We start from the raw sequence: 27,510 nt of genomic DNA on the forward strand, positions 1-27,510 counted from the left end.
TAAACACAATAGTAAATTCATCTTAAGGCCTTTGTCTACACTTACAGTTTTGGCAGCGCTGGGCAGTAACTGTGGTGGTCCGTACACTGTGTAACGGCCAGCGCTGCAGTGCCACACTGAACAGCGACAGCATCTGCAAGTGTGTCACAACTTGCAGCGGTTGCAGCGCTGTTGTGAATGTGCATTGTGGGCAGCTATCGCCACAGAGCACCTCGTCCATTTTTGTCCGCGTGGGTTGTGGGAGGGGAGAAAGGTGCGGGTCATTCGCTTGTACCCTGGCCCGTGAATGAAACTTGTTTCAAAGCTTCTCTGATGCACACCGCTTCGTGGTGTGCTCTTCTAATCACCTGGTGTCCTGGCCGTGCGTAATTAGCGCCACTATTTGCCTCGGCCTCACCACCCCTGCCATAAAGGTCTCCCCTTACTCTCAACAAGATTGGTGACACACAGCAAGCAGCAATAACAATGGGACATTGGTGCTCGAGGCCTGATGAGTCATAAATAGTGTCGCCAGCGGTGCCTTTAAACGGCCCAAATGGCACATTCTACACGCCATCATTCTAGTCACTTGCTCAGCCTGTAGTGAACACTCTCTGAACTGTCCAGTCTGCTGTGTATGGTTCATAGCCTGGCATCAAGGGGTAGGCGGGTCACCCAGATAAACTACAGCGCATTTTCAAACATCCCCAACGCTATTTTCTGGTCCGGGAATATCTCTCCGATTCTGCAGTCGTTAAACAGAGTATGTTCTCCTGAAGAGCGAGCGTCAGAACCCTCTGCCATCCCACTTGGACGTTTGGAAACGTCCTTGTGATCCACCAGTGCTTTGCAGCACCAAGGTAAAAATACGCTTTATGCGGTTATTACGCGCGCCCTGGTCCCGGTTGCCAAGATAGGGACTATGGGTTCCACTACGGCCCCACCACAGGTAGGGAATCCCATTGCAGCAAAGCGACACATCCACTATACCCGTGCAACATTTCCCAGAGTCACAACGCTTTCGTAGCAGCAGCTTATTGATTGCTTTGGCTCAGCTTGCAATCACAGCAGCTCCCGCACAGTAGATTTTTCCCACTTCCAAGATTCAACTGACCAGTAAGCTGCAGGCATGCAAGCTTTTCAGAGGGCTATGCACTCGACTCTCTCCACGTGAGGCGCTCTCACTTGGTATTATGGCAATTTCAGGCAGGGAACAGCAAGTCACAAAAGTTCCACAAAGTGCCTCAGCAGCGAAAGTGTTTGGCAAGCCACAGCGATCGCCAACCTGCAAACTAAGGCGGTCCCCACCACTGTGCTTGTCCCGGCCAAAATCGAGCGTTCAATGGCTACAGCCTGCCCAGTTACCACAGGATTCTCCAAAGCACAGGGGCACTGCGGTTGAGAGATTCCGTGTCCGACTCCTCAAAACACTCTCGTCGCTGCTCTGCCGTACCCCACCGCCTCCTTGCGCCTATTGCCAGTTCCTGGTCAGCACAGACTGCACGAAATGCGCCGAGGTTACAACGTCCACGTTGCGTCTGATCTACAGGGTCATGCTTGCTGTCTAAGGGGCCCGTTTGCACAGTGTCAACCAGGAAAAAAGGCGCGCAAACGTAGGGATCTGAAAAAACTGAAGCGAAACGGTTGTCTGCTTGGCTTTACGGAGGAAGAGTGAGGCCTGTACCCAGAACCACCCGCGACAATGATTTTTGCCCCATCAGGCACTGGGATCTCAACACAGAATTGCAAGGAGCGGGGGAGACTGCGGGAACTATGGGATAGCTACCCACATTGCAACACTCTGGAAATCGATGCTAGCCTCAGTACATGGACGCACACCACCGAATTAATGTGCTTAGTGTGGCCGCGTGCACTCGACTTTATACAATCTGTTTCACAAAACTGGTTTCTGTAAAATCGGAATAATCCTATAGTGTAGACATACCCTAAGTAATGACCATACTCTAGCTTTAAGTGTTTAACTCTTGAGATTTCCTCTCAACATTACATCTGCACATACTGAATGAGTTCTCTTTGTGTGGTAGTCACTTCGACCAATCTGCTCTTTCTGTACATTTCTATATTGTTATATAAAAAAAAAAATCTTTAAAACAATATAACTTAGTGTGTCCTCTGTGCTTTTCCCTTCTTTTACTCTGAGATCTGGGCATCATTTCCTCTCAAACTGTAGCATGTTTCCTCTCTTTCCTTCTGTGCCTTTCAAAGCCCCTCTTTTCCCCTAGTTTGTGGTCTTTACTTCCTTCACCCATGTTCTTTTCCATCCCTTCTCAATCTGTGTCAGAGTTCCTATCAATTTTTCTCTTTTCTTCTTCTCTGTCATTTCCTTTTGCTCTTCTTCCGCATACCCTCTATCACAGCACCCTCCAATCACTTATTTCTCTACTACCACCACTAGCACCTCATATGCCTTCAGGCATTGTCTCCCTCCTGCCCCCAGTCACAAGCTTATTCTGGCTTCATAACCTTCCACCAGCTCTCTATACACCATGGATGTGGGGAGGAGGTGCAGCTGATTGAAGTCCCCTATTCTTTCCCCCTCTTGGGGAAGTAAGCTGTCTGGGACTAATGGGGTGCCTCACTCTGGGTACTTTTTCCTCTGGGCCACAGAAGAGTGGGCTGGGCCATCTAAACTTTGCCTCAATTCTTCCCACAATTTAGGCAGAAGTGTTTCTGAGGGTATGTCAACACCGCAATTACACACTCGCAGCTGGCCTGTCCCAGTTGACTCAAGCTAAGGGGCTATTTAACTGCAGTGTTTGAGTTTAGGACCCTCCCAGCTCTCAGGGTCCTAGAACCCACGCTCCAGCCCAAGCCTAAAGATCTACGCAAAATTAAACAGCCCCTGAGCCCGAGCCCCTTAGCCCAAGTCAGCTGGCACGGGCCAGCCGCAGGTTTTAATTGCAGTGTAGAAATACTCTGAGAGGCAGATTTGCTTGGGTATAGGGATTGACAGTCTCAGGTCTCTGAAGGCTGAACAAATATTCTGACTAGGTCGTGGTTCATCCTGCTTGCCCTTAATCTCAATCACTTACTCAGCACTGGTGCTCTTCAAGAGATTGAGGAAGCAGACAGGCCGTGCAGCCCATCAGGACTGAAATAAAGGGAGAGAAGCATGGAATACCTCCTGCACTGAAATATATGATATGATGGTTGATCTCCTATGCACATGTACTCTACAATCCAAAATATTCACAAGTGGCTAGTTATACACTCTGCCCTGAAAGAGTTTTTCTGAACTCTGACATCCTTCACTTCTAAGACTAAGCAAACCAGAGGTCTGAGCTGACATTTGCAAACACAGTAATTTGAAGAATGCAGAAACAAGCTCAGAGTACTCCACCATGAAATCCTCATATAACTGAGGGTCTATATGCGAACTGAACCATAAACATTTGTCATGTTCCACACACCCAGATGCTCAACTCAACTCTTCTCAGCAGTTAGTGACCCTGTGAATTACAAGTGAGATGAGAACATAGCAATTTCTCAGGTTGCACATGGAATACCATATTCCTGGAACTGCATGTCTTCTAGAACGACAGATAATTGGTAGATCACTGAAGACTCACAGCCAGAAATAGATTGCAAATGCAAATGTTAACCTTATTCAAGTTTTTGTTGTAGCCGTGCAGGTCCCAGGTATTAGAGAGACGGCCTCTGTCGGTGAAAGATACAAGCTTTGGAGCTACACAGAGCTACTCTTTGGGTGACCTGGAAAGCTTGTCTCTTCTACCAACAGAAGTTGGTCCAATAAAAGATATTATCTCACCCACCTTGTCTCTCTATCCTTATTCAAAACAGACCTAGTTCTGTAAGATCAAAGCTTATGGAGAAGAAATCTGAAGGAACGGTTACACCCCCCACTACATGCATAGTTCTCAAAAAGGAGAATTGAGTTGCTGAAGGAGGCAAAACTAAGTACCTGATGCCACCAACTCCAAGGCCTATGTCCTCTAATGAGCGTCCTCCTAACAGGTATCTTTAAATATACTAGCTCAGCTCCATCATTCAATCCAATTTACCCATTATATATCTCCCTATCTGGAGCTCTCTTCCATTCAAACTAATAGAAAATGACACTCCACTAATCTCAAGTAAAACAAAAGGAGGGAGAGGGAGCTTAACTCCCACTTTACCTCAAACAAATCATTCACATCTCCCAAACTGAAAGCTACATACATAGTCAGAACTCACTATTCTTCAAGGCTGGAACAAAAACGAAAAACTATCAGAGGGGAAGTGGGAGAGAAATAAATAGGATAAATATGGAAAGGGAGAATAATCTATCTGTAGAAAAATAGTTTTCTACAACAAATAGTCAATTCCATTAGGTTACTACCTCAGAGCAGCAAGGCTGACTCAGCAGCAGCAGCCCTTGCCAACCAGAGGATGTCCTCCTCAGGGCAAGGCTTACTAACTATTAAGAAGTACAAAATAATTTAACAGTTGTGGTCCCCTCATATGCCCTAATTCCTCATTTAAACAGAATAATTTTAATTACAGAATGAAAATGAGTTAACTAAGTAACTTCTCTCCACACATGCTTGAGGCCAGTACAATTATCTACTGGCTGGAATTATTGTGAACTCCCTTTGGAAATTAGGTGCCACATAAAGCAGTTATACTTCAGAAGAAAAGGGCACTACCTCTGCTACATTTAAACCACACCTGCTTGTGAAACAAGAGGCCAATCCTAGACAAACAAGGGTCTACTGCTTGTTGGTGGTAATACTACCTATGGGAGTACAGAGCTCAGTCACACATTTTCAATCAAAATGACTCAACATCCTTTTTATTAGTTTAAGCTCTTCTAAGCTACAGTATTTCAATCAAGAACCAAGGAATAATTTTGCTGAACACCTAAAGTGAGCTTCAGATATTAATGGTAGTAAGTGTGGCAAGAAAAAGGTTTAAAAGTTTATTTACAATATTTTTAGCAAAATATTATTGTGTAAACAAAACAGAAGTCAACTTGAAAGAATTAGATTTTTACTGATAAATGTTGAAATCATCAAATTCACTGTATACACACTAACCAGTGAAAAAATATTTTCCTGCATAACTGAAATTTACAAATAGGCAAAGAAAGAAAAATTGTGCTTGAGAACTTAAAGTTTGATGTAAGTCTAAAATCTTGACAGTTTGTGTTTTAATGGTTATAAAACTTTAACTTTTTGAGTCTCAATGTCAATTGTCATTAATTGTCCTCCTCTCTCTCTCTCTCTCTCTCTCTCACCCACACACACACACACACACACACACACACACACACACACACAAATGCCTAACACACCATAATTTCCCAAACCTGTGAAAATTTAAATCAATAAAATTTAAGATCAATACCTAAATATCAATCAGTATTATCCATCAAATTTAAAAATAATTAAGTTTGGCAAAGCCTAAGTATAAGCATTGAACTTTGCTCAATTTGACTCATTGTATCACATTTGCAACAGTATTAGAAATATATCAAAAAAAGATTGGCATGAGCATATGGAAGCTACACTTAGAGTATATCTAGAATTTCACATATTTATCCATGTAAACACTAGTGAAAAAGTTGGAGAGTTATAACAGTTAAAACTTATCCATGTTCAAAATGTTTTCAGATACTATAAATAAAATCCTCTGCTTACTAGAGATTATACTGTTATAACAGTAAGCACTATCTACCAGAATGCAGAGGCCTCTAATCTATATTAAGGTTTCCAATAAACTAAAGAAAAAGCTGACCCTGACAGTTGGTATTTTCTCTTAAGCATTTAACAGCAGATGTATCACAAATCAGAAGGTTTGATTTCCTAATGGGACCTTTCAACGGAAATAAAATTAAGATCCTCATAAAGAAGCAATACACTTACATAGAGAAGTGTGGCTTCCATATTCATCCTTTAAAATTTTAAAATAGAATTGGCTAGAAATATTGTCAGTTTGAAGACTAAAAAGTATAAGTTTTCAAATGAACATAAACTACAATTATAATAATAATTTGCACTTATACACAAAGATAACATTTGCTTTCCTAGGCACTTACCCAATCATTGCGTTTTCTTTAATCTCAGCCTCTGTACCATTTACCATTGATTCTTGATTTTTGTCATTTTCCCTGTCTGATGCATCACTTGAGATGCCCAACAAAGCTCGCACTCGTTTTGACTTCACATCCAGTATAGTGTCAGTGTAACCCACCTCCTGCAGATACCTGTATGAACAGAACTCATGCTAGTCTTTCATGCAGATCTCAGTAATATACCCTGTTATTTATTGATTTAAATAATTGTAAGCTTCTCCCTAAACTCATCTTCAGTACAATGCTTAGCAAAGCATGGTACTGCACTAATGAAACATGCTAAGAAATTGTCTTGTACCAGCTGCAGAGGGGATTGTCTCTTGCAGTACCAGTCTCTACAGTCACTGAGAAAATCAAAGAGCCTAGCAGTCAGTGTTTATACAATATGTTATTCATTACATTTACCAAAATAGATGGAAAAGGACTTTAACTTAAAATATCTGCAATTTATTCATAAAAATGTCAGTTACATACACATACCACAACCATTTTATTCATCAAGAGAAGTTCATGGAAATCTAAACCAAACTTTAAAAAAAGTAAAACTTAAATTCTGTCCCTTAGATGACCATTAGATAAAGCCTGTGAACACCTATTGTGTCAACTTCCCGTTCTGTTACTGTAGCTATAATAGGACAAACATATGATTTTACGATGTAATGTATTTTGTACAGATCTAGTCTTACTTAATTATTTTATTAATCTTAAATATTCCTGCAGAACGTGCATTTGGCTCACGTGCGTAAGAAGTGAAAGTGCGACCTAGTAAACTGAGCCTGGGATTCGGATGCATGAGTTCTAAAACTGGCTCTACCAATAATATGCTGCATGGTGCTGGGTGAGTCAATCTTTCAGTCTCTTTCCTCATCTGTAAAAATAGAGCTAATGTTACTGACCTTATAGGGGTGTTATGAGGATTAACTGGTCAATACTGTAAAGGTCTCTGAGGATGTAAGTGTTATGTATTACACCATTTTAGGAACACACTATGACTATGACATACTAGGGCATTTGTTTTTCTCCTATTAATACAAGCCACTGCTTGCATTAACAACAACAATTACACCCTCATTGCCACCAGTCTGGTGGGAGAAAGTCAGTGCTCAATTTCTGGCAGCCCCATAAGTTAATTATGCAAAATTAAGTCTATTTAATTTAAGCATCAATTTTATAATATATGATGCTGAATCATGTATAAAACAGCACAATCTTCTTTAAGATTCAGAGACGGAGACTGGTCCTCAAACCATTGAGTCACAGCCAAGAAAATATTTATTTAAAATGTGCCCATCAAACCATGGATATACATACATTAAATAATAATCCAGTCAACAAAAAAACTGGTCCAGTGCCAAAAGTTAAGGCCTTTCAGGAAAAAAAACAACAAACAAAACCCAGACTTTTCTCCTACCCACTCAGTCCTCCCCAACAAAAAAGTATGGAAACACAGGTAAGCTTTGCAGCATGAAAATCACTGGAACCTCACTCTGACAGAATAGAGTATAGCGTTTATGTGGGGACAGACTGGGTTACACAATAGAGGATCTTTCACTGACATTGCCTTGCAACAAGAACCAGACCATTTAAAGCAAGGGGCTGTTAACTGCTGTGATATTTCATAGTTAGGGGGACAGACACTTGGATAAAATATGTAAATTTTGTCTCCGTTTCATCAAAGTGCATGCACCTTCCATTACAGCATTTCAAAATCACTGTAGATTACTATTGTATGTTCTCACTGCTATTATTTTAAATTTATTGCAATAATCACAATAAATAGTAGGAAGTTTATTATATGGAGCCAACTCTTGCTCTAGAGAGTTAAATATGTCAAGAACTGAAGACTACAACACAGATGGTGGTGTTCTAGTCCTTCTGGATTGGAAGCTCCTTGAGGCAAAATTGTCATGTGTTTCCATTCAAAAATTGAAAAAAAAATTGTGAAAAAGATTTTATATTTTTCATTAGATTTTTGTCAGTTTTCTTAAACCAAATTTTAATCCCCCTCCCACTACTTTTCTCCATTTTTTCCCCTTTTGCCACTGAAAGCATATGAAAAGTGGCAAGCACTTTGCCCTCCTCTGACTTTTTACTTTTTCTATTCTGCAACTTGTCAAAACTTCTCAAAATTTGGAAAAATTAGAGTGACAAAAGAAAAAGTTAACCCAACTCTGCCACTCTTTTCACGAAAGAGAAAAGTGTAACGGAAATCTTTAAGAAAAGCCCAGAGACACATTCAATTTCCAAGCTTGTTTGTATCTAGCTCCCTTGTCTGAACTTTGACACTTACTGTCTCAGCAGCTGTCGCCCTTGTTTCCAGATTAGTTGACTATTTTGTTGGGGCTGAACCTCTGTTTCATTCCCTTCATCTGGAAAAGATTTCATTAAAATCAGTTTTTTTCAGTCTTATTTTTAAAGCTCTTAAAATAAGTGCAGCTCTGCAGTATTATCTATGAGAGAACACTATAAAGACGGCTATCAGCATACTACTGCACTCTGAGAACAAGTTATACTTGTCATCAGCGCCTTCATATTACCATTATTTCCCAGTATAAAACCCATCATCTCACTGGTTCCAACTCATATGCATATATCTGGAAATCTGTACTAGTGTTCTCTGTAGTGATCACATATTTTAAGGTTAATTAGATTCTTATAAAATGAAAAAAATCATTACAAAACATACATATTGGTTCCCACTGCATTTGACACGATATCAACCCTTAAAGTTTACCCAACCAATGTCTAAGATTTGGTCATGGAGACATCTCTCAGTCAGGCCTACTTACAGATAACTTAAAGTTCAGCCATATTTCAATGATTTGTGTGGGGAAGCTGTTTTTGTTTAGACAATAGGCAGTTTTCTTCCGGCCATGGTTATTTTAATAGCTGTTCAACATATTTGCATCAAATTTTACCTGAAAATAATCTTTTATTTAAAACCACAACTAAGTTTTTCCTTTAACCCAGATAAAGCTATTATGGCATAAACAAATGTGCTGCTGCCTTGTCAGCTCAGTCTTAAAAATAAATACATATAAAAGTGCCATATGAATGTTAAGGACTATTATGATTTTGAATCTACAAGCTTGGTCAGGAATAGCAATGAGAAATAATCAGTCATTTAGATATTGATTTTCTGAAGACAGCTGAACACAGCCGGATCCATCGTACAATTATCAAAACCTGCTCTAGATAAAGCCAAGAGACTTTATGCATCAAGACTGAAGTAAATTCACACTAACTCCTCTTCAGACAGGAAACCTGGAGGTTGTCTATATTAAGGTTGAAGTAAAGACATCTCAGAGAGATCTCTGCTTCCTCCCCAAAATTGAGGACAGATCCATTATTCTTCAGGAAGGAGACTGAAAGAACTTGGACTGCTTGCCAAATGGCACAGAAGAGCTCTTTGAGAATGTCACCTAAATACAGATCAGAGCTGAATCCCCTGATTAGGGGAATTATAACCAGAATTATTAGAACCTTCAAGGTACCACGAGGGGACATGCAGGATGTATCACTGGAAATAAGCCTCAATAGTTTTTCTGACTTGGTCTAAGAGAAACATGCAGATGTGCATGGATCTATGTGCAGTAAAGCAAGTACAACTCGCATAGACTGGAAATAATAGAAACATCTCCATCCTGAAAGCATATGAAAAACCAGCTTTAGATCCCATATGTGCAAGAACCTCCATTCTTTTAAGCAGCTACATGTAGAACGTAACAGAACTGAGTATTCTTCCAGTCTGGGCACAAGAGCTGAGTGGCACTATTCTGTAAGAGATGAAATACAAGATGCCTCAGTTTGTGCTTCATTGTATTTTCTGCACTTTGGGAAGGGAAGGTGTTGTCGAGAATTTGACCGGTAAGTGTTTTTAGACCATCTTCAGCACTCAGTAAAATAGGGATTTGCCAGACTCAGTTAACCAGAAAAGTCTCCTTCCAGTGAATGGCAGGGGTGAAGTGTGCAGAAATGACTTTCATGTAAGCTTTTTTTATTGGCTATATGGGAGAATAAAGCTGTGGAATAATTTCTGCTTATTTTCCTTCTTCCTCTCAAGGACTTGTTGCATAATCTGGATCCTAGGAGAAAAAGTCCACTTGGTAATGTTTATTTTACTGATCAGAACAAAAGGAATTTCAATTCCTCCTCTTTTGTGGCTCAAAGTCACTCCATTTCTTTATGAGGAATAGATGATTCATCTTCTCGAGGGATAACCCAAGAAAGCTATCCATAGATACAGGGAAGAATTGTTCTGTTCCAAACTTGTATTTACCATTTGTTATATATTTATTTTCCAGTTGTCATTGAAATTTCATAAAATTCTATAGTATGTACCTTCAACTTTAGTTTACCTCTAATATGTTTGTTTCAATTTTTCTGGAATCCAACCAAGATCATGAATCAGGAAATGATGTACACCTCTACCCCGATATAACACTACCTGATATAACACGAATTCAAATATAACATGGTAAAGCAGTGATTCTGGGGCATGGGGTGAGGGCTGCGCACTCCAGTGGATCGAAGAAAGTTTGATATAACGCAGTAAGATTTTTTGGATCCCAAGGACAGCATTATATTGAGGTAGAGGTGCACTAAGCATTTTGAATTCATTGCTGTTGCATTACACTGCTATTGTTAATTCACAACAATTCTTCTATTCCTTCAATACAAGATTCTCCAGATGTGTTTTCCCCACCGTTCTGTGACTCCAGAACTTTCTTGAATTTTGATCTGAAGAGGAGAGAATAGATATATTCTGCAGCATCCAGTTTTTTACTTCAACTCATTTGATGGCCTAATTACAGATACTTAAGAAACAAACTGCACTGGCTAACATTTGTCTTTTGCAACATTAAGCAATCTTTACTATCTTCTTTGTGTCCACTAAGTTGTTCAACAAACTGTAGCTAAAATTCCAGGAGAACTTTATACCATATTTCCCTCACTCTTAAATTCTTACCAGAATCATAGTTTGGAGGCTTCATATCTCCCTGATTCAATTCTGTTCCGTATTTTAATTTGTGGTATTTAGCTCTGAAAAAGAAAAGGCAAAAGGAACTCTATTAACTCATTTAAAGGATGCTTGTAGATGCACAGATACCATAGGTCCTTTTTGGAAAGATAGTTTTCCATTCTGCCTGCCCCAGCTCCCCCCAAAAATAGCCTCCATCCAATTTATTTCAGCAGAACTAAAAGCAGGGGTGAAAGTAAGTTAGGCCACTTACTGGTATGGGCCGGGGGTGGGGGTTCCAACCCCTGGAAAGGGCCGGGACTCAGGTGGAAAGGTCAGGGCTGGAGATCAGTATCCCCCAACCAGCCCTTTCAGGCTGCCTGGCCTATGCTGCCCGGGGCTCCCGCATTGATTTAAAGGGCCTGGGACTCTGGATGCCGCTGCTCCAGAACCCTGGGTCCTTTTAGATCGCTGGTCCCAGGGCAACTGCTCCCTTCACCCCCTGACCGTCGGAGGCTACGGGGAGTTGAGGGGGCAATGGGGCAGTGACATTACAGTGCTGCAGGGCCCTTTGCCGTGGCAGTGCTTTAACATTGCTGCACCCCTCACTGACCAGGAGGTGGAGGGTGGGCGCACAAAGGAACGTTAAAGCACTGCCGTAGCAAAGGACCATCATTAAAGCACTGCCACAGCAGTGCTTTAATGTCCCTGCCCCTTTTGCCTCCCCTGTCAGCGGACCCTACCAGCAGGGCCGTCGACAGGGGGGAGGAGCAGCGTCATTAAAACGCTACCGCGGCAGTGCTTCAGGTACAGTCCTTTGCCGTGGCAGTGCTTTGAGGATCCTTAAAGCGCCGCTGCAGCAAAGGACCGTCCTTAAAACGCTGCTGCGGCAGAGCTGTAACATTGCTTCTCACCCCCTCGACCCCCATCAGTGGCTCCCGACGGGGAGGCTAAAGGGGCAGGGACATTAAAGCGCTGTCGTGGCTGAGTATGGGCCGGTGCAGGTTCAGAGTACTGGCCTCTACCGGTTCACTTTCACCCCTGACTAAAAGGAAGCTATGTTCCTATTTTTCTCCCCACATCTCTCTCTCTAGTGCTTTAAGATACCGGAATGTATTTGTAAGTGAATAATTACATAATCAGAAATACCAATACATAGCATAAGGAACAGAAAATTTTATATATAGATAGATATAAGAAAAACACTCTCTCTCTCTCTCTCTCCATACACACACACACACACACAGTTTTTTATTTTTCATGGACATGTGCTTCTTCTAAGAGGGGGCTGCTTTGGTGTTTTCCCCATTTTCTCTCACTATCACTCAACTGCCAAATATCTTTTAATTCTCTATGGCTATGTCTACACTACAGATTGCTGCTGGCATTATGTCATGTCGGTCAGTGGTATGAAGAAGTGCAATTCCAGCTGTGCCATCAGAAGTCTGTAGCGTACATACAGTTATATTGGCAAAACTTGACTTTTACCAATATGACTTTTCTCTCTCATGGGGGGAACAGCTTTGCCAGTATAGCTGCATCCACACTAGAAACACTTTGCCAGTGTAATGTACCTTAATTCCTATAGTGGTAAGGTGCTCCTAACACAGACATACTCATATGTCACCTTAGAATCATCATCTTACAATTCTCATTCCTCCATGGTTAACACACATTTGGGCTCAATCAACTTTACCTAATTGTATTCTTCCCACTACTTCACTTTCTCCCCAAAATATTTTTAAAACTGTGATGAGATAAGCCTTGAATAGAGTTCTATGATAAGGTCTTAAATACCAGTAGCAGTCAGTGGTCTATCAGCAGTTTTCAAACTGTGGGTTGGGACCCCAAAGTCTGTCACAACCTCATTTTAATGGGGTCACCAGGGCTGGCGTTAGACTTGCTGGGGCCTAGGGTTGAAGCCCAAGCCCCACCGCACAGGGTCAAAGCCCAAGTGCTTCAGCCCTGGCAGCGGGGCTCAGGCTTCAGCCCCCCTGTCTGGAGTGGCACCACAGCAGGGTTCAGGCTCTGGCCCCAGCCCTTGAAGTCATGTAGTAATTTTTGCTGTCAAAAGGGGGTGACAGTACAATGAAGTTTGAGAACCCTGGAAACACCACTGCTAAATTTGCTCACTGGATCATGAGCTAGTTTTTTCAGCTATGGAGAACTTTAAGAAAAATGTTCAGCATATTGAAGTCCTATGGGGACAATCAGTGGAGAGTGTACCATGTGATACGACAGATTGTGTCGCAAAAAAAGGTTCCAAAAATCAGTGGTTCGAAGTCTTGCTCTTGAAGAATCGGTATTCAGGGATTCAGGCATAGACAAAGTAGTAATGAGTAGCAAAAGTAGTACACATGGATATAGGTTTACAGAAAAAATATGATATTGCATTACATGACATTACCTCTGGACAAACTGGAGAAATGGTCAGAAGCAAAGAGGATGAAATTTAATAAGGACAAATGCAAAGTACACCACTTAGGAAGGAATAATTAGTGGCACACATACAACGGGTCACAGTGGACCACAAGCTAAATACGAGTCAACAGTGTAATGCTGTTGCAAAAAGAAGCAAACATCCTTCTGGGATCTATTAGCAGGAGTGTTGCAAGTAAGACACAAGAAGTAATTCTTCTGCTCTACTTTGCACTAATTAGGCCTCAACTGGAGTATTGTGTCCAGTTCTGGTTGCCTCATTGCAGAAAGGATGTGGACAAATCGGAGAGATTCCAGAGAAGAGCGACAAAAATGATTAAAGATCTAGAAAACACGACCTATGAGGGGATATTGAAAAAAACTGGGTTTGCTTAGAATGGAAAAGAGAAGATTGAGAGGAGACATGATAATAGTTTTCAAATATGTAAAAGGTTGTTACAAGGAGGAGGAAGAATTTTTTTTTGTTAACCTCTGAGGATAGGCCAAGAAGCAATAAGCATAAATTGCAGCAAGAGAGGTTTAGGTTGGACACTAGGGAAAAACTTCCTGTCAGGGTGGTTAAGAACTGGAATAAATTGCCTAGGGAGATTTTTAAGAGCAGGTTAGACAAATACCTGTCAGGAATGGTTTAGATAATACTTAGTCCTGCTATGAGTGCAGGGGACTGGACTAGATGACCTCTTGAGGTCCCCTCCAGTTCTATGATAAATGTATGAAACTTCATACAACATGTGGTAGATAAATTTCCTACAGAAAAAATTGTACTAAACTGAAGCAGAGAGGTTAAATGACACACAACTATATGGTGTGATAGACCCAGGCCAGTTGGGAACAGCAGAGTAGTAGAAGGGAGATATACCGACCACTGGATAAGCCGTTTTCTGTTCCCTGAGTGACCAGAGCAGGGGCTGCTCCAGGCTAATAAGAACACCTGACTCCAATTAACCTGCTAACAGCCTCACCTGACTCTAATTAAGGCCCCTCCGTTGCTATAAATGGGTTCACTCCAGTCAGACCAAAGGGAGCCAGAGGAGAGGAAGTGTGTGAGAGGAACTGGGAGGAAGAAGCTGAGAGTGAGTAGTCATACTGCTGGAGGACTGAGGTGTACAAGCATCATCAGACATCAGGAGGAAGGTCCGGTGGTGAGAACAAAGAAGGTGTTGGGAGGAGGCCATGGGGAAGTAGCCCAGGGAGTTGTAGCTCTTGCGCAACTGTACCAGGAGGCACTCTAGACAGCTGTAGTCCACAGGGCCCTGGGCTGGATCCCGGAGTAGAGGGCGGGCCCGGGTTCCCCCCAAACCTCCCAACTCCTAATCAGACACAGGAGGAACTGACCTGGACTGTGGCTTCTACCACAGGGGAAGGTCTCTGGGCTGTTTCCCAACGTACAGGGTGAATCTGTGAGGCAAGCAAATCTGCCAATAAGTGCAGGACCCACCAAGGTAGAGAAGGAACTTTGTCACAATGGCAAAATTCAGATTTCATTATTCTGAGTCCTGTACTTCAAAACACCAGACCATGCTTCCTCACATAGAGGCAAATTCCTACACTTCACATGATGCAAGCATCAACTAGCAAATCCACTCAGCTACTCACATTATGCTAAAATCAGATGGTGACTGATAAGGCAGAGCAGTGTCTCAGGAGGGAAGCTCCATGAGAGGCAAAGGAAGAGTTCCTCTTTCCCTTACCATGCACACACTAGTAGCAAGTATCACAATTCTTCTAAACAGTGAGTCGTCCAGTGTTGACCCAGGTTCCTCTGACCCAAGTTTACAAGATAACGTGTTCCTGCTTAACATCCTTAATTTAAAATGGGCTAGTATTTTCCTGGCAGTTGAATATTCTTGTTCCTTACTTCCTTTCATTGCCTCCCTCCTTTTATTATTTATTTTTAAATGTAATAGCGCAGATTTATCGAACTAATAGAATTCAACAATGTTCATGAAAAGAAGTAATTACTGATATTGAGAGATTCTTCCACAGAATATAAGATTACAGTCAATACATGGATCACTGAAGTCAAACATTGTTTTACAATGACAAAAGAGATCAGAGGTCTATTTAAAACACTAAGCCTTAGGCTCCAGACAAAATTTGTCCAATTTTTAGGCTGCACTTCTTGGCAAGTCAAAGATATATTTTTGTCTACTTTATACTGGTTAAAGGAGTGAACAGAAAAGAAGTTTTAAGTTTTTTTACAATAATCCCCATTGAGAGAGAAACTGTAAGAGAATTCCATTTGATGTGGTATTAGGCAAGCAATTTACAGCAATTTACAGAAGTCTAATAAACTGACCTAAATGAAGTTAATTAGGGCCGCCAATTAATTGCAGTTAACTGACGCAATTAACAAAAAAATTAATTGCGAGTAATCGCAATTTTAATCGCACTGCTAAATAATAGACTACCAAGTGAAATTTGTTAAATATTTTGGATGGTCTTCTACATTTTCAAATGTATTGATTTCAATTACAACACACAATACAAAGTGTACACTGCTCAATTTATATTATTTTTATTACAAATATTTGCCCTGTAAAAATGATAAACAAAAGAAACAGTATTTTTTCAGTTCACCTCAGACAAGTATTGTAGTGCAATCTCTTTATCATGAAAATGCGACTTACAAATGTAGATTTTTATTTTTATATTTTTTTTGGTTACATAACTGCACTTGGCACAGTTATGAAGCACTTGGAGGAGAAGAAGGTGATCAGGAACAGTCAACATGGATTCACCAAGGGCAAATCATGCCTACCAGCCTGATTGCCTTCTATGATGAGAACTGGCTCTGTGTATATGGGGAAAGTGGTGGATGTGATATATCTTGACTTTAGCAAAGATTTGATATGGTCTCCCACAGTATTCTTGCCAGCAAGAAAAAAAAGTAGTATGAACTGGATGAATGGACTATAAGGTGGAGAGAAATCTGGCTAGATTGTTGGGGTCAACAGGTAGTGATCAATGGCTCAATGTCTAGTTGGCAGCCAGTATCAAGCGGAGTGCCCCAGGGGTTGGTCTTGGGGCTGGTTTTGTTCAAAATCCTTACTAATGATCTGGATGATGGGATGAAGTGCACCTTCAGCAAGTTTGCAGATGACACTAAGCTGGGGAGAGAGGTAGATACACTGGAGGGTAGGGATAGTGTCCAGAGTGACCTAGACAAACTGGAGGATTGGACCAAAAGAAATCTGATGAAGTTCAACACTTAGGAAGGAAGAATCCCATGGACCATTACAGGCTGGGGACCAACTGGCTAAGCAGCAGTTCTGCAGAAAAGGACCTGGGGATTACAGTGGACGAGAAGCTGGATATGAGTCAGCAATGTATCCTTATTGTCAACAAGGCCAACAGCATATTGGGCTGTATTAGTAGGAGCATTGCGAGCAGATCGAGGGAAGTAATTATTCCCCTCTATTTGGTACTGGTGAGGCCACACCTGGAGTATTGTGTCCAGTTTTGGTCCCCACAGTACAGAAGGAATGTGGACAAACTAGAGAGTCCAGCAGAGGGCAACAAAAATTATTATGGGGCTGGGGTACATGATTTATGAAGAAGAGGCTGAAGGAACTGGAATTATTTAGTCTGCAGAAGAGAGGAGTGAGGGGGGATTTAAAAGCAGCTTTCAACTACCCAAAGGGGCATCCAAAGAGGACGGAGCTAGACTTTTCTCAGTGGTGGCAGATGACAGAAGCAGCAGCAATGGTCTCAAGTTGCAGTGGGGCAAGGTTGGATATTAGGAAACACTGTTTCACTAGGAGGGTGGTGAAGCACTGGAATGGGTTACCTAGGGTGGTGGTGGAATATCCATGCTTAGAGGTTTTTAAGGCCTGGCTTGACAAAGCCCTGGCTGGGATGATTTAGTTGGGAATTGGTCCCACTTTGAGCACGGGATTGGACTAGATGATCTCCTGAGGTCTCTTCCAACCCTAATAGTCTATGATTCTATGCACTCGGAAACACAACAATATAAAACTTTGAAGCCAAAAAGTCCACTCAGTCCTACTTCTTGTTCAGCCAATCGCTAAGACAAACAAGTTTGTTTACATTTACAGAAGATAATGTTGCCCACTTCTTATATACAGTGTCACCAGAAAGCGAGAACAAGCATTCACATGGCACTTTTGTAGCCAGCATTGCAAGGTATTTATGTGCTAGATATGCTAAATATTCGTATGCCCCTTCATGCTTCAGCTGCCATTCCAGAGGACATGATTCCATGCTGATGGTGCTTGTTAAAAAAATAATGTGTTAATTAAATTTGTGACTGAACTTCTTGGGGGGGGAGAATTATATATCTTTGGCCCTGTTTTACCGGCATTCTGCCATGTATATTTCATGTTATAGTAGTCTCGTACAATGACTCAGCACATGTTCATTTTAAGAACACTTTCGTTGCAGATTTGACAATACGCAAAGAAGGTAGCAATGTGAGATTTTTAAAGTTAGCTACAGCATTCGACCCAAGCTTTAAGAATCTGAAGTGCCTTCCAAAATCTGAGAGGGATAAGGTGTGGAGCATGCTTTCAGAAGTCTTAAAAGGAGTAACACACTGATGCAGAAACTACAGAACCCGAACTACCAAAAAAAAATTAAAAAAACACAAAACAACCTTCTGCTGATGGCACCTGACTCAGATGATGAAAACGAACATTCATCAGTCTGCACTGCTTTGGATTGTTATCGAGCAGAACGTGTCATCAGCCTGGATGCATGTCCTCTGGAATGGTAGATGAAGCATGAAGGGACATATGAATCTTTGGTGCACCTGGCATGTAAATATCTTGCAATGCCAGCTGCAACAGTGCCATGTGAATGCTTGTTCTCACTTTCACATCTTCATTTATTAATGGACCTACTAACTTGGGCAGGTTTTTCCTCCCACCTCAATATACTTTTGAAAGCCCTTCTGATTCCTTTCATCAAGGTAATTAATTCATTTTCTTCATGGCTCTCACTTTTTATCTTGTGTGTTAAACTCCTTCTATCTAGGTTTGTTTTCTCTCGCCTTCTTCAATCCCAGTGGAGTTTCTTTTCAATCCCAGAAGTTTGAGTAGATACTTACTGATCCACCATGATCAGTTGGTTTTCTTTGCATTTTCCATTTTCAGAGGGACTATATTTTGTTGCACTTTAGTCTTTTACTTTTCCCAGCACTCCTTCCACACCAATGGATTTTAATACTTTCTCTCATTGTACGTTCACTAAATTCCCTCAAACTGTAGTCCAACTCTGACTAGCTCCAACTGAACTACATTTAACACTAAAACTGGCTGCTCCAGATTAGAGGCCAGCTATATTAACGTATATGGAGAATTGTACATTGCAGCTAAATATACTTGTGTTTGTGCAGCAGATAAATGGAGAAATTTAGTTTCCCATATGATCATTATGACAATATGGAATACCCAAAAAGAATACCCTAAAGTTTGGAGGATAAGAAATTAAACTTCAATATATACATTACCCTCACATGAAAACTATGGTTTAGATGAGATGTAAGTCATTGAACTATTAACATCTACATTAATTTCTGAAACGAATAATTTGTAGGAACAGCAGTATGCAGAGACCGAAAAGTAAAATATGAAAATTGGCTTGAACAGACACCATGTTACCGAAGTGTTACAGGGTCAGGCCAAATGGATACAGGAGAGTGTTAGAAGGCAGATATTAGACCCAGATTAATTAAGTAGATCCCTTTTCCCTGGGTAAGGTAATGGGCAGTTCCAGAACAAGCAGGAACCAACTAAGGCAAGCAGGCTAATTAGGACACCTGGAGCCAATTAAGAAGAAACTGCTAGAAGCAATTAGGATAGGTTGGCTAATCAGGGCACCTGAGTTAAAAAGGACCTCACTTCAGTTTGTAGTGTGCATGCAAGGAGCTGGAAGCAAGAGGCACTAGGAGCTGAGAGTGAGAAGACATATTGCTGGAAGATTGAGGAGTACAAGCATTATCAGACACCAGGAGAAAGGTCCTGTGGTGAGGATAGAGAAGGTGTTTGGAGGAGGCCATGGGGAAGTAGCCCAGGGAGTTGTGGCTGTCACACAGCTGTACCAGGAGGCACTCTAAACAGTTGCAGTCCACAGGGCCCTGGGCTGGAATCTGGAATAGAGGGTGGGCCTGGGTTCCCCCCAAACCTCCCAACTCCTGATCAGATACATGAGTAATTGACCTGGACTGTGGCTTCTATGAGAGGGGAAGGTCTCTGGGCTCTTTCCTAACCCACATGGTGAATCTCTGAGGCAATCAAATCCACCAATAAACACAGGACCGACCAGGGTAGAGGAGGAACTTTGTCACAGAAGTTATTTTCCAACTGCAACCAGCTTTGAAAGTCATTTGGAAGGAAGACATTTTTAGACTGCAAAGCTTTGTTACTAAATAGATCTGCTTAGTTACTAAGATAAGGAGGATCACTACAACTGCTTTTGCTTTCTCACTTCATTAGCTTATTCATTGCTCTGCTTCATTCTTTTCCTCTTCATGAACTGCTGTGCAAGTAATCCATATTTGCTATTCAATATGGTTGCCCCAACATCTCAATAATTGAGAAAAAGAAACTTAGTTTAATTTTAAACTCTCTCAATTTAAATGCCCTAGGATCAAAGACTTTCATTGCTCACAGACCAATTCATAGAAAGAAACCAGTTTGATTTCTAATCAAGAAATGCCGCTATTTCTTGGAAATATTTCAGTGTGCAGACCTGAAGCATCCAATCCAGCTGTGCTGAGAGTGTCTGCCAAACATCCGTAGAAGTACTAAGAGGAGTCGCCAGACCAATATACGTAAACAAGACAGACTGCCAGGAACAGCATTGGGAGATATCCTGGCCAGGAACAGCATTGGGAGATATCCTGGCCAGGGGAGAAGGCGCCAGTCTTACTCTGACCAGACACACCATTTTAAAAAATAAAAGTATTTCTAGAAAAGTGGCCTAAGAATTCTGTTTGGTTAAAATACTCTGGAAAGGCAAATGAGTAAGACGATTATTAGTTGTTGGACATATGCTTAAAACAGATTAGCATGTTTTTAGTTAGCTCCTGAAAATCCAGGGATAATAATTTAAACAAGTAACTGGTAACTGAGCAACATTACTACCAAAAAAGTAATAAAATAACCTTGAAGTGTGAACAAAAGTCTTACACTGCAATCTTCTGGATGGTAGCAAAATTACAACAGAATTGCTTTGAACCAGCAAATGTATGGAAGAGTTCAAATTAATTATTGATGAGCCCTCTTCTTTTTAAATGACTTTTGCATATAACGTATTAAAGAATCCTTGATAGAAATCATTATGTATTAAAGCTGACCAAATCTCTTTGCCAGGGAATAGAACCAAAAACACTCTGCTCCATAGTGGAAAATTTTTACACTATAAGTAATGAGTCTTGCATGATTTTATAGTGCTTAATTACAGAACAGTGACATAGATCAGAAATTAAGTTAATCATTTTCAGCGACTGAAAAAATATGCTGAATACTCAGTATACAGAGGCTGGAGAGGCAGCATATTGTTGAGAAACCAGTGCCATTCCCACTTGTCATGACATGCTGCCAATGGGCCCTAGTATGGATCAGCATTTTACATCACTGGATCATGACTAATAGGTATGGTTATTTGCTCGATAAAGATTTGGTAAATTTGCAGGGCAGGGCAGGAGCCACGTAATCTTCCCTTTCTCTCTTAATTACCTGATTTTTTTTTTCTCCTCCTCTCCTCAATCTTGCTTTCCCCTGCACTCATCACAATTGGCCAAGAGAAAAGTTCTGCTCCTCTCCTGCAGATTGTCCTTTTGTGACTCCCAGATGCTCAGTGGGAACAATCAACGTAAGCTCTTCACTGAATGTTGGCTAACCCAGGTTGTGAGCTGATTTAGGAAAATACTGTTGTGACACACACTAGGGCTTCTTGTGCTCAGTATGCTGCCCTGCCTCTAAGTACCAAACAAAATTTTTGCTTAGAGACCTTCCCAGAACAAATACGAGATTGTTTCTTGAAAGTGAAGATTGCTGTTTTATATCACAGATTGCTATAAATAGCTGTCAGCCTAACCCATTCAGAAACATTGAATTTGCTTTAAAAATGGTTAAAAACAGAAGAAGAAAGGAACTGTCATGCCAGATCAGAGTAGTTGACCATCTAGTTTGATATCCTGACTGACAATGTCTAATATCACATACTTCAGAGAAAGGTGCAAGACTAATTATTAATGGATAAACATGAAACACTGTGCCCATAGAGGGAAAGTGGTGGTTTTTCCTAACCTATTTAGTGGTCTTTTTATGCCCTAAAGCATAAGGAATGAAATGCCCCTAGTACATTTCTAAGGCTATAAAAGCAGCAAAGAGTCCTGTGGCACCTTATAGACTAACGGACGTACTGGAGCATGAGCTTTCGTGGGTGAATACTCACTTCGTTGGATGCATGTAGTGGAAATTTCCAGGGGCAAGTGTGTGTGTGTGTGTGTGTGTGTGTGTGTGTAGGTGCGTGCTAGTTTGGATTGATCGCTAGTACTTGCTTGGACGAGAGCTAATATTCCAGCATTAACGGTTCTAGAAGAATTGAGTTGCCAGACCGTACTAATTGCTTAATGGATAAAATATGAAAGTTTACACTGGATGCCACAAACTATTCCCCACACGAGGGTAAGATGTGTGGTTTCCCTGGAAGAGGTATCTTTAGTCGAGCGATATAATTGAGTGCCCTAATCGCTAGAGCATATGCATACATTGGGCCTCACTCGCTATAAATGATCTTCGTTCACTATGCATAAATGCGCACCGCAACGAGTTCGTCCGTCGCCAGCACGCTTAGTTCATCACGTACACGGAACCGATTGAGCTCGCGCACGCACCATCCAGCAGTGCTTCAGTCCGCGTGAAATATCCTCGAGTCGTTGCGATTCATAGGTAGTGGAGAAAATTTTCCCTCTGGAGGGCAATGATGGTGCGACGTGTGTGTGTGTGGTAGTGTCGAGCCAGATGGAGTGCTCGTGTCGTGTGGTGTGGCCATTAGATGTGTGTGGTTGCATGGTGGGCGGGCAAAGTGGCACAATGTGCAGTGTGGGCAAGTGGTGGTGTGTGTGTGGGCGGTGAGTGTGTGTGTGTGTGTGGTGTGTGTGTGTGTGGTGTGGTGTGTGTGGTGTGTGTGTTGTGTGTGCTGTGTGTAAGCCCTCAGAACAGCTAGAGATAACGACGAGTAGTTCAAATCGAGGGCGAAGGATGGAGTCAGCCTCTTCTAGCAGATCTGCATGCTTGGTGTGTGAAAACCAAGGAGGCATGCAGTGGAAGACCCCTGCATCTATGTGTGCAGTTTGTCCAAGCCCATTCAGTCTTTTGTTTAATCCTTGAGCTGATGGTGTTCAAAGCATTTACAAGATGAACTGAACAAGCTCAGGTTAGTTTCTCTTTGAAGTCTGGGTCCTGAAGTTTTTTGTGCTGCAGGATGGCTACCTTTAGATCGTGCTATTGTTGTGCCAGAAGGTCATGAACTGTTCCCTACATGGAGGAGTTTTGCATACTGTTGCCATTTTGCCTAATATCTGATTTGGGTCCATTTTTATCTTTTCCGTATGGGACTGTTTGGTCGCCGAGCTCCGGGATGTACATAGCAGAGGGCGCGATTAGTTCGTCAGGTTATGATGTCAATATATTTACATGTTGCCGTTGGACATGCAGGTGAATGAACCGGCGAGTTTAAGTGCTGCGGCTGAGTGGTAGATATTTGTGGAGGCAGTAGTTAACATCAGAGTTATTGTTGCATAGATTGGTTCAACTGAGTAGTAGTTACTATAATGGTGTTCGGTGTGTGCAAATTACTGAGGTGGTGCGATAATATGCTTCAGGTTGGCAGAGCCCTGGTGGTATAAGTCGAAGGACTGGCCTGAGGGGAATCGTCCGCCGTGCCTAGCCACACCCCGCGCCTGTGACACCCCTGTGAGTAGGCCCATTTGAATAGGGATACTAGGAGGAGTTGTATGAGTACTCGCCTAGAGGGTGATGTAATCCTGAGTTGTATAGAGGGTGTCTTTTTAGCCTGAGGGAGAGGATACTATCCGCTTATCATCTGAGAATAGAAAGTCAGGGACTCGGAGTCCTCTTTGGTTTCTGTTCTTGGTGTGCTCTCTGCAATGTAGGGCAGGCATCTGGGTACATGTCTGGCTTTGCTGAGAGGGCTGTTCATCTTAATATTCTCCGCTCGTGCGGGAGAGGTATATGTGTAGTTAGGAGATTGCTTATGAAGGATCCATGTTTAATAGGTGTTGGTCTCTGTCTGAGGGGTTGGAGCAAGATGCGGAGCTAGTTGTACACGTCAGTAGCGCTTAGCTACATAGAATAAATGCGAAACGTGTGTGTGTTGCCAAGGGAGATGGAAGTCGCGGAGGGTCATGACGGTAGGCACTATTGCGGCGTCGGGTAGGTTCAGCTTTTGTCGAGTATAAGGGACTGGTGTTAATCTGGACCATCACTTATTTGCACACGTGCTCTACATTCTCAGTGTTAGGAAGTGGACCCTCCGTGTGCTATGACTGGTCCAGCTGAGGTTACGCACGCAAGAGGTGCTGGAAGCACTATGTGCAACTGCTCATCGTGGGTGGAATACTTTTCCAGAGTCTCCTTCCAACGTGGGTCTAAGGCATGATGTGTCAACTTAGGTCTAGGAAGTGGACCTCCCGTGTAGACTGGTCCAGGCTGAGGTTGATGGTAGGGTGGAAGCTGTTGAAATCGTGGTGGAATTTTTCCAGAGTCTCCTTCCCGTGGGTCTAAGGCTATGTTCACACTAGCACTTTTGTCAGTAAAACTTATGTCACTCAGGAGTGTGGAAAAAACACATCCCTGACCTACAGAAGCACTGGTGTGGATAGTGCTATGTCGGCAGGAGATGCTCTCCTACCGACATAGCTACTGCTGCTTGTTGGAGGTGATTTAATTATGTTGATGTCGGCATAGAACGTCTACATGGGATATCTTACAATGGTGCAGCTGCATCTGTACCACTTTAAGGTCTCTAATGTAGACATAGCCCAAGAGAGACAAAATGGATGAGGTAATCTCTTTTATTAGACCAACCTCTGTTGGTGAGACAGATAAGCTTTTGAGCTCACACAAGATTTCTTCAAATCTGGGAAATGTACTCAGTGTCAAAGCTAAATTCAAGGATCAGATTGTTTAGCACATCTCAAGGGACCATTCAAGGTGAAGTGGTCAGTTAACACTTCTCCAGTCAAAGGGGAAAAGGAGAGAGGGGAAAAAAAGCTAGAAGGAACGGTTTACTGGGTTATAGGTTGTTATAAATCCAGTATCTTTATTAAGTCCATGATTTTTAGTGTCTAGCAAGTTATGAATTTAAACTCCCAGGCTTGTCTTTTAAAGGTGTTATGCAGATTTTTTTTAAGGATGAGGACCTCTGTCAGACCTCTGTGGAGAGTGTTCATCCACAGGTGATTTGGTGTTTTTGTCCATCATCATTTTTTTATGTGAATTCATTTGAGAGCATAGTGATTGTCTGGTTTCAACCACATAGTTGTTATTGGGGCATTTAGTGCATTGGGTGAGATACACCACATGTTGCGATAGACGTGTGTAGAACACATGGATCTTCAGAGTTATCAAGATTTTAAAATATAGATATTTATGTGGATAACAAGAATTTTTATTTAGTTTATTAACAAACAAGAGCTTTGGAAGAGAAAAAAAATTGATATAAAACAATGTCTTCTGTGAGTTAGAAAGAGACTTGCCCTGAGAGGTGTTATACTGTAATTGACTAACGCAAGGTTTTTTAAAACCTTTTTCTGAAGCATCTGAATAGTGGACACTATTGGTGACAGGATTCTGGATGAGATAGACTGATTCAGACTAACAATTCTTACATTCATAATTACCAATTCAAGATTCAGATCTACAAAAAAATAATTTTTCCTCTGAGTCAAATGAGATCAAATATTAAGACAAATATTAGTAAAAGATTTTTTTAAACAAAATTCTCTAGTATCTTAAAAGTGATGTACCTTTCCTGTTTAAGAGCATATTCCAGCATTTTGATTCTCCGCACTAGATCCTTCTTCAGATTTTCTTGTCCCTTCCTTTCCCCTTGAAGAAAAGCAATCTGGGCCTGGAAAAGACAAAACTCTACTTAGAATAGTTAAAAAGGCAAGCTGTTTCCCCAATATATTTGCATGACAGATATATTAAGGGTGCCATCCACTCCCAACCCCTTCTGAATCATTTCAGAACTGACTCCATTTAACACTGTTTAAATGAAGTTTGGCTACTGAAAAACTATTATTTTGACCATATCAACTCTCTTTGAATTCTTCCACTGGCTCCCCCTTCTCTATTGCCTCAAACATCAGCAGCTCGTCTTCATTTTCAAGACCCTTCACAGTCAGTCCCCAGCATATCTGTAATCTCTCATTCACAAGCAAGCTACCAGTGCTCATCTCCGATAAGCCCATGATGCCAGCCTTCACTGCCCATGTTACATTTTCAAAACAAGAATCTTTGGGCATTCTTCTATGCTGCCCCATGCACTTCAGCTGAAGTATTCTCTGTAAAAATCCACAAAATCATCATCATATCCATTTTCAAATCCCTCCTCAAAATATCTCCTTTGTTAAGTTTCTTTTGTAGGCATCATGATATTAGGTTGCTACTATTCAGAGACCAGTGACTATCATGCTAACAAACATTACCTCATAATCTGCTGTCTCTTGTCTTATACTAAGACTGTAAGCTCCTTGGGCCAGGAGCAGTCTTTTTGATCTGTGTTTGTACTGTAAATTATTATTAAGTCTGTTATAAAACTATCCATAGTTTGCACTGACAAACCCTTTAAACCATGACCTCATTAAAGACTCCAAAATAATAAACGGAAGTTAAAGAAATATAGTAATATTTAATTGCCTCACATAGCAATTAAATTTGGTCTAAGGGCTAAGCATTCAAGCAAATATAAAAAACAGATAAGTAGCATTCAAAAAAACTTAGGCAGAAAGACACAAACAACATGTAAGGGGAAAATGTCTCGAGTTGAATAATAACTGAAGTAGCATGTAAATAGGTTAAATATTTCGTATATCTATATTGCAGGTTAAGGGATTTCTTTAAAGTTAATGAAAGGAAAAGGAAAACTTAAAGGCTGAGCCTTTTTTTAAATGTTGGGAAAAGTAGACTATGAAGTTTATTCAGAAACATTGTTCATAAGAAATGTCAGTTGAACTAATAAAAACGGTTTTTGGAGGGAGGTGAGAGATTTAAAGACACAAATGGCAGTTAGGTGCCTAACTCTCATTGTCTCTGAATGGAAATTAGCACTTAAGAACTTTAAAAAATCTCCTTTATGTATAAAATCGTAATAGAGGATGTTCATGACCAATCATGCAAAAAGGCCACCAACTGGTGCCCAAAAGAGTTCTCTCTGGTACGCCCCAGGTCCCTGAGCTCTTTCTAAACCAACTCATGGAACTTCTCCTACTGAGAAGAATAAACAGGCCTGTAACTAGAGCTGATCTGGAGAACAGAAGGGTGTGCTGTCTGCTAGGTGCTAAGGTACGGGATGTAGCCCTGAGGCTGAAAAGGATCCTAATGGGAGCAGGAAAGAATCTGTTGATTGTCCTTCATGTGGGAACAAATGATACAGCTAAATTCTCACTGGAACATATCAAGGGAGACTATGCCAGGCTGGGGAAGATGCGTAAGGAAATCGAGGCTCAGGTGATCTTCAGTGGGATTCTGCCTGTTTCTAGAGAAGGGCAACAAAGGTGTGACAAGATTATGGTGATCAACAGATGGCTCAGGCAGTGGTGCTATAAGGAGGGCTTTGGGATGTATGGCCACTGGGAAGCATTCATGTTCTCTCTGGATGGACTTCACCTGAGTAAGGAGGGAAATAGACTTCTAGGATGGAAGCTGGCACAACTGATTAAGAGCGCTTTAAACTAGGATTTGGGGGAGATGGTTGGGATATGCCCAGGTAATCTCCATGCCGGAACTTAACATTGAGAGGGAAGAAAACAAAGTAAGAAAGG

At 41.5% G+C, this 27,510-nt stretch overlaps 1 protein-coding gene across 3 annotated transcripts in view; it reads right to left on the reverse strand.

The window, feature by feature from the left end:
* The window catches only part of STRN (striatin), a 115,592-nt gene that overhangs the window by 59,738 nt on the left and 28,344 nt on the right, over positions 1-27,510 (reverse strand). For all 3 annotated transcript variants that reach the window (XM_075064224.1, XM_032772395.2, XM_032772396.2), the window contains exons 2-5: positions 25,492-25,595; positions 11,043-11,116; positions 8,364-8,442; positions 6,038-6,205 (exon numbers count right to left, since the gene is read on the reverse strand). In XM_075064224.1, the coding sequence (XP_074920325.1) occupies positions 6,038-6,205; positions 8,364-8,442; positions 11,043-11,116; positions 25,492-25,595 (425 nt within the window). The remainder of the gene's footprint in view (positions 1-6,037; positions 6,206-8,363; positions 8,443-11,042; positions 11,117-25,491; positions 25,596-27,510) is intronic.

This window comes from Chelonoidis abingdonii, chromosome 3 (assembly GCF_003597395.2).
Source record: "Chelonoidis abingdonii isolate Lonesome George chromosome 3, CheloAbing_2.0, whole genome shotgun sequence".
In the NCBI taxonomy this organism is placed as follows: Eukaryota; Metazoa; Chordata; order Testudines; family Testudinidae; genus Chelonoidis; species Chelonoidis abingdonii.